Here is an 8408-nt window from a genome sequence, read left to right as displayed (position 1 = left end):
TTTTTTCAAAGAAAACTACAGAGTGTTTTTTTTTTTTACATTTTTCCCTCCAAAACATTCGACCAATGTGTGAAATTGACAGAAGATAGAGTTTATTTGATAATTTTACTTTAATGCAGTTCAAACTTCAACTTTTGAGGTGAAATATCAGGAGTCGAATTAGAAATAAAATCAATATTATCATCGTATAATTCAGTATTTTTAGCGAAAAGAAAGACAAAGTGCAGTCACTGTTCGTAAACATCTGTTTATAACTTTATTAATAGATAAATTTCCATACATTCAGTCATAAATCTAAATATGTATCTCTTGTTTTCGGTCCTAACATGTAGAACAATAATCTGATTCAAGTATAAAGTGAATTTAAAAAAAATCAATGATACAATAAAGAGACTTTGGACGGAGACAAACACTGACGACGATAAATAACACAATTACACAAGAAACACACAAAGTCTTACGTCAACGGCGCCACCTTCTTTGAAACCGCATGAGGACGCGTAGAAAAATAAGCGATAACAAAAATATTCAGCGACAAGTCTCACAGAGGTATCGGCGCGTCACAAAAAGCAGCTTCGTAAAAATCCTCAGCGTCAACTGAGAGGCTTCGTACTTCCTGTCCACCGGTCACGTGATCTTAGAGGTCGATGAGGTCGTCGCCGCTCTCGTCGCTCTCCACCGTGAGCTGCCGGGTCCACCACTTCTTCACCTCCGACCCCGACGAGGCTTCGTCGCTCACGGGGTTCATTTTGCACACGATGGATTTGACACTTGTGCGACCTAGAACCAAAACACAAAGTTGTGTTTGTGTTGCTGCTTCTGATGATTCTCAGAAGTGATGAAGCTCCATGAAGCAGTGTCATTATGTTTAGAGTCCACTAGATGGCGGTCTCTGCACTATTTTCCTTTGTTTAATGAAACATCACATCATTTTTAATCTGATGGCGCCACCTACTGACAACATGACACTGCTTCATGAAGATCAGACCATCGCTAGAAAAGTAAGTTTAGAAAATGTAGTCTTGCTTGAAGTTTTAACATCTTTACTGTGACAGTCAAGTACTTGCCAGTATCTTATATAGTGTATATATGTGTTGGAAGGAGTACTAAAATATTCTTCTGAAGTAAAAGTACTACTAATCAGATGAAAGTGTTAGTTGATTTAACTAACAATACACTCCATTAAAAGTAAAAAGTAGAAACTTTGAAATGTATTATTACATTTTGTTTTAATATTTAATATTATGAAAATAACTGACTTGATGCTTGTGTTATCTCTGGGTCCAAAAACAAATGCGTTTGAGGTATGCCTTGTTTTTTCCTCTGGGTCAAGGACCATCGGGTCACCTTGACCCTGAGTTACGACATACATGTCGTGTCTTTCTACATGGTTTAGTGTGACTTTAGAAACGGTTCGACTACTTTCCTTTTATGACAGAACTTTTCTCGATTTAATTCATTAACAGGCGGAAATATTATTTTTTTTCTACCTTCTACTCAACATAGTTTTGAGTGATTCTTTTTTGGAAATAAATGTAATATTCAAGTTTCAGTGTATCATGAAATCTGTTTTTCAAGCCAGAGAGGTTTTAAATGAGTGAAGTTCAGTGTTTTTTCTTTAATTATTACAAATGATTTAAGACAATTGAAAATATATACCACCTGGCTGGGACAATTTCCCTTAATATTCCGATATTTTACCACTTCACCCAAACTTTAAAACATACTGTAGTACTTTGAATAAAACATACTTGTTATTAGTGATGATCTGATGAAGCTTCAGTTTAAAAATGATGTGATGCTTCATTAGAACAGTTGTTCAAAAAAAGGAAAATAGCGCAGAGATGTCGCCATCTAGTGGACTCTGACAATAATGACACTGCTTCATGAAGATTCATCTGACCATCACTACTTGTGATAGCTCACCCTGTCGACTAAGGATTGGGATTATTTTCACAGTAATCTATCTCTTTTAAGAGTTATAGACAAAAAAGTTTGTTCATTTTAATGTAGCGACAGGAGCTCATTTGTCTTTGTCTTCATAGAAAGTTCCAGACGAGCAGTATGAAGGTATTTGGAAGATTTTAATTAATTAAAATGAACAAACATGTGTGCCCTTAACGCTTAACAGGAATGGATTACTCTGAAAATAATCCCAACCATTGGTTCGACAGGAGGGTGAGTAGAAAATGAAGTTGTAAGTTAAAGTAAAATGAGAGTTTTCAAGTACTTTTAAACATATTATCATAAAAATATAAGTAAATGTAAGTTAGTACTTTCTACCTATGTTTCTGTAATATGTACCTTGAGTTCGAACATCAAGATAATCCCATCAAAACAACGTAGACAAGTTTGCGAGTTGACAATTGACATGTTTGTTTGTCAGTCAGCAGCGGTGGGTGGTTCTCACCTGCTGGCAGCCGCCACTGTCCCAGCTTCCTCTGCGGCCTCTCCGAGGAGTCCTGCCTGTAGCCTCCTCTGTCGGACAACGTGGGGCTGAGCAGCTGCTGGAGTCCACTCATCTAAACAAAGAGCACAGATCCTTTTGTTTCACCGGCGGAACTGCACACCTGCAGATTGTGACGCGTCACGCTGCGAGTGTGTGTGTGTGTGTGTGTGTGTGTGTGTGTGTGTGTGTGTGTGTGTGTGTGTGTGTGTGTGTGTGTGTGTGTGTGTGTGTGTGTGTGTGTGTGTGTGTGTGTGTGTGTGTGTGTGTGTGTGTGTGTGTGTCTGCGTCGCGCGGCGTTGGTATGTCGTACCTCAGGCTGCGACGGGTTGTCCGCGTTGTTGGCATTGTGGTCCTCGCTGGGGAGGGTGGTCTCGATGCTGGGGGGGTTGAGGAAGCGGCTCAGCTCCTGCTGCTGGCTCTCCCTCAGGCTGTGGATGATGCTGCAGGATTGCTGCTGCTTCTGCAAGAGCGCGGTCAAAAGTGTCATTGGATAATGTGCCGAACACTTATGGCGGAGGAGATACAATGCCAGATCATATAGGTCTGTGCGTGTGTGTGTGTGTGTGTGTGTGTGTGTGTGTGTGTGTGTGTGTGTGTGTGTGTGTAGGAACTCACAGCACGGATGCGTTTGAGGCATTTCTTCAGCCACATGCGGATGGTTTGCTTGGCAACCTCCTCCTCGATGGTGTACTCGAGCTGTTCCCTGGCCAACAGCTCCTCCAGCTGGAGAGACTTCCTGATGTCCACTGAGCGGTACGATAGCATGCTGCCGACACACACACCACTTATTTAAAAATCTGTAAAAATTTTTATCGATAAGCATTCTAGTACAAGTAGTAACTGACTTGTTATAAATCTTTATTGTCGTTAGTATATATAGATTTTAAATGTCATATTTATCACAGTTATTTGTTATATTTGCGTTATTTAATTTGTTTTATTTATTATTAGCATTATTATTGTTTAGTCTTATCTTTACTTATGCCTTTTGTTGTTTTTAATATGTAAGTAAGTAAGTAAGTAATATTTATTTATATAGCGCTTTTCGAGACCAGGGTCACAAAGCGCTTAAACAATCAAAACAATATTCAAAAAAGTACATACTTTAAAGGTCAAGATAAAACTGAGAACAACACAGGAGTTCGAGAAATTCAAGGAAAAGTCTGAACAAATAGAAACGTCTTAAGATGTTTCTTAAAGGAGTCAGTAGATCCATCAAGCGCAAAGAGAGAGGAAGATCGTTCCAAAGCTTAGGAGCAACAGCCTGAAAAGATTTCTCTCCTCTGGTCCTGAGTCGTGTGCGTGGAACCATCAGTAGATTCTGATCCACAGACCTCAGAGCCCGAGCTGGGGTGTATGTGTACTACTTTCCAGCAGAGGAGCTAGCATTTAGCTGGTGCACATTTTTTATTTAATTTTCATACACCCTTACCTGAATCAATTGTTAATTTTCCAAAACATCTTTAAAAGCAATACAAGTTTTCACTCTGGACCCTATTTTTATAAAAAAAAGTTGTCATCTCAGGATAACGTGATTATAGATTCCACACAAAACCTGAATAACATCAAGACAATCATAATGTCTAAAAAAAAAGATACCGTGGTCCCTCGTCTATTGCGGGGGTTATATTTTCAAAATAATTATTTGAACTTGTAACGTCAACATTGCATACGAGGTTCCATTCCTCTTAACAACCCCAACAACCCCTATATTACTTTGCCGCCCAGCCAACCAATCATAGCTGTCAATCCCTTTTTACAAACTGGACTATTGTTGTAGTTTATTTTCGTGTCTAAACAAGAAGGAGCTGTCTCACCTGCAGTTAATACAGTGCTGACTGCTCTAGTAGAAGAACTCACATTTCCCCGATCCTTAAAACTCTACACTGGCTGCCAGTTTCTTTCAGTGTTTAGCTTATGTCTTGGCCTTTAAATTTGTAGGTATTTGTATTGCTTTTGATTGTTCAAGCGCTTTGTGACCCTGGTCTAGGTAAGTGCTTTACAAAAACCATTACTTACTTACTTACAAAGTAACGTGGAATTTGAATATGGTATTTTAGTGATCGATCAGCCATCACTAGATGAAGCAGTTTGTAGAAAGGCATCATGGGAGGTCACTGTTTTTTGGCACCATAATTAAATTGGCTGTGGTAACTAATGTCTCTCACTAAGTTGTGTCCAAGTTTATCTGCATTTTAAATAAATCAACTGTTTGTAACAATATTAACAATGACGAGCTGTGGTTCTTGACTATCTTGCTGTAATATATTCAAATAATAGAGGGCCATGTGCTGTCGAGAGTTCAATACGACGGACCACTGTAACAACAACACTTACTTTCTATTGTAATGCAGTTCATCTGTACCTGAGCACATCATGAAAGGTGACGTCTCCTCCGCTGTGCAGACGCTCCATCTCATAGCACATGTGTTTAAACAGCAGCTTGTCTTTATCCAAGTCCACCTCCAGTCGACCTCGGAGCAAACGCAGGAGAAACTTCACCCTCGACGTGGGAATCACACCCTGGAAGAAGAAAGCCAAGACAAAGAGTATTGCAATAAACTGCAAAGTGGCTATTTTAATCATATATATATATACATGGTTAGCCTGATATTGAACTATGGTTTCGTGGCATTATTTCCCTATTTTAGAGACGTTGATTTTTGGCCATTTTTTCAACTTTTCATAATGAAAAAAGGTAGAATTTTGGTTTAATATGTTTAAACATTATAAAGAAACTCTCCCACTGGAGTCTGGAAATGTTTATCTTCTTCTCATATTTCACTCACAACGTATATTAGCTGTTTATATCTTACTGAGTAAAACATTTTCATTAAAAAAAAGGTACTTTTTAGCATTGTCACGATTATTATTATTTTTTCATAAAGTGGAATTATTTGTGTGAAACAAGTTCCTGCATTTTTGTTTATTGAAAAAATATACCGAGCCAATGCCAGCTACTCGGGGTGAGAGGTCATGTTTGGAAACATTTAGCAACAGTGTCGCGATACAAACAAACCTGGGGACTTGATCGGTTTTAATATTTAAGGAGGACTTACATCATCACGGTGACGGTCGTTCTTCTATTATCGTCTTAGATTTAATGACACTTTATAGCTACAAGAACGAGCTAACGACATTTGAATGATTGAGCAAAGTTGCAGCTGCTTTCTCTACTAGAACTTTCTACATTGAAAGGTTAGTTGAGGACAGTTGTTATCGCTTGAAATGGATCTTATCGAAGTCGCTTCTTCACTAGACTTGGACAGAGCGTTAATGGATGGAGAGTCATGTAAGGTTAGGTAAAACTTTATTGATCCCTCAGGAGGTCTCCTTCGGGAAATTGTTTTTTTTCCAATAGCCAATGTGACCCTGTACAGACTTTTTTAATACATGATCTTTGCCTTGAGTCATGTTCAGATAAAGTTCCCCAAACATCTTAAATTCAATGACATCGTCATGACCCGTGATCACAGTCTCAAAACATTTTTTAATTCAAATAAATTGCAATTGTAAAGATTTATTGACCTTTTATTTTACACAAAAAATTCAAAATATTTTTAGATAGTTTTCATTAAACTAAATACCTATACATTTCAAACCAACATACTTGTTATATATAGTATTTTATTAAATGTTTAACCTCTAATATACTTTTTAAATATGTTTTTATATTATCTTAAAAAAATAATAATATTACAAAAAACAACAAAAAACATTTAAAATGTAATTTCCTGCCTCAGTGCTCTGTGAGGTCATCAAATACATACTCCTTATTAAAATACAAGTAAAAAATGATCTTGATATCCTGACTACGTCAACAAGGATTTCTTTATTTATTTAGAAAAGTTCGTGCTCACCGTTCACCACTTTTAATTTGCTCTTCTAACTTTTTCTTTTTAATTCAACACTTCTCCATCCCCTGCTGTAAGTCTCATTATCAGTAGTCGGGTTCTGCTTTTTAATTTAAAAAAACTCCGTCCATACTGATGGCTATACGCTTCACAACCCCCCCCCTCTCTCTGCTCCTGCTAGTTTCTCACCTCCCGTTTGTCATCCACCATGTTCCAGATGATCTGGAAGTGTCTCAGGTCATTATAGCTCAGCAGCTGGTCCTCCTCCGTGGAGTAGAAGAGCGAGAAGTTCTCCACGATGATGGCTGCAGCGGCGAAAAAGAAGCGGTAGAGGGATGGAGTTGTGTAATATCCTCTTGTAAAACTGTCATGATGAATTATCCATCATTACGATGGAAGTTATATCTGCACAAAGTTACATTTAATTGCACTAACTTGACCATTCCGGTGTCTTATTTTTTCTGCGATTTTAACAGCAACGAACGCACACTGACCTACGAGCAGGTTGAGCATGATGTAGGCGATGATGACGTAGAAGGAGCAGAAGTAGATGAGCGCTCCGGCGTAGTTCCCGCAGTCCGTCTCCCAGTAGCGATGTTTATCGGGGGTGCAGAAGGGAGGCTGAACCTTTTTAAAACACAAGAACAATGGGTTTTGCTGAGTGTTTTGAAAATATAAAAATACATATTTATTTAATCACATTGAGAGGAACAAAAATGTACAATTATTCTTTATGTTGAATTTACAGGTACTACTCTTTATCTTTATTTTATAAAAGAAAACATGGTAGCAAATGTCACCCTTTAATTATAACAACACTCTACAGCTGTAGATATAATCTCCTTTGTTTACTTGTCTAAATACGATTTGTGTACTCGTTTATTTATTTTGTGTGTCCCATCCATGTATCCTTCAAACCAGCCACTGTAAAACCGATCAGCGATCATCAGCTGCCGACTAGATAAGCTTCCAGGTTCCAGTCCGTGGTGTCAGATGTATTTTTTTCTCCAGTTTTCCCTTTTGATGTTCTCTACTGTTGACACCTACGTTATTCTTCTTTTTTTTTCTGTACTTCTATTTATTTTTATTTGCTGTTGTTCTGAGGAACATTTTTGGTCCGTTTCAAATGTTCTTCCTCTGTTTTAGTTTTTGTGTTCTCCCTTCCTGTGTTACCCATTTATAGTTAACTGTTAACTTTAAATCTTGTCTTCTTGATCTCCGATCACTTCATGCACTTGGGTCCAGTTTAGTTTCATTATATCCTATAATTTAGGTTTTTTTTCAAGCTCTAATAACAGGCATCCATTTAACATCAGTGACTCTTTGATAAGGAATAAAAGAAAAGTGAGAGAAAAATTGCAAATGCTTACATACATATTATAATAACCTTAACTTCTGGCCTTTTATTATTCAGTTTTTGCATTTATTAAGTAGGACTTAAAACATTTTCTGATAAAAAACGAATTTCCCTTTATAGTGGAGACTTGAAAACCAATACAAAATAAAATCGCTGTCTAATACTAATCAGTTGTCTCACCCCCTCCCAGTGAACTCTGTGGCTTATTTGGAATATTATGACGTTAACTATGCATGAAAATTCAAATTAAAAATATTTGCTAAATGCATTGATTGTTTTAGGAGCTACTGTACCAAGAACCACATTGAACACTTGAAATTTACGCAGGTGGATCAGGTCTGTGTTTGCGAGGGAGTTCAAGTTATTAAATAAAGGGTTAACTGAGCACTAGGTCAACTCACCATGCAGTCATGCATGATCTTATTCCAGTCTTCCCCAGTGACGATTCTGAAGAGAACAGTTATCGCTTTTCCCGCAGTCGAGAAATTGGCATGTCTGGAATGACAAGAGCGAGCAGAACATCGTGAAGAAACAGTTTTTAAGAAAGTGAAAAATAAAAATCAAGACCTGTTGATGTTCTCTCCATATTTAACGGTTCCGAAAAGAACCACGCCGGCGAAAGCGTAGCAGAGAAGCAGGAGGAACATCCCCACTATGATGAAGAAACTTTTATACATGCTGACGACAACAGTCAGCAGCAGCATTTTAAGTGTTACCTATCAAGAGAAGATTTTGTTTAATCGCACAA

General features: G+C 37.8%; 1 protein-coding gene across 5 annotated transcripts in view; it reads right to left on the bottom strand.

The window, feature by feature from the left end:
• Positions 1-227: 227 nt before the first annotated feature.
• The window catches only part of nalcn (sodium leak channel, non-selective), a 60864-nt gene continuing 52683 nt past the window's right edge, over positions 228-8408 (bottom strand). For all 5 annotated transcript variants that reach the window (XM_087803660.1, XM_087803665.1, XM_087803663.1 and 2 more), the window contains 9 exons: positions 8228-8376; positions 8062-8155; positions 6798-6930; positions 6493-6608; positions 4815-4972; positions 3065-3215; positions 2760-2909; positions 2411-2522; positions 228-780 (listed from right to left, as the gene is read on the bottom strand). In XM_087803660.1, coding sequence (XP_087659786.1) covers positions 638-780; positions 2411-2522; positions 2760-2909; positions 3065-3215; positions 4815-4972; positions 6493-6608; positions 6798-6930; positions 8062-8155; positions 8228-8376 — 1206 coding nt within the window. In that variant the 3' untranslated portion in view covers positions 228-637. The remainder of the gene's footprint in view (positions 781-2410; positions 2523-2759; positions 2910-3064; positions 3216-4814; positions 4973-6492; positions 6609-6797; positions 6931-8061; positions 8156-8227; positions 8377-8408) is intronic.

This window comes from Callionymus lyra, chromosome 12 (genome assembly GCF_982586985.1).
Source record: "Callionymus lyra chromosome 12, fCalLyr1.hap1.1, whole genome shotgun sequence".
NCBI classification, from domain to species: Eukaryota; Metazoa; Chordata; class Actinopteri; order Syngnathiformes; family Callionymidae; genus Callionymus; species Callionymus lyra.
The sequence above is the reverse complement of the archived record's forward strand: the minus strand, read 5'-3'. Positions and strand labels throughout refer to the sequence as shown.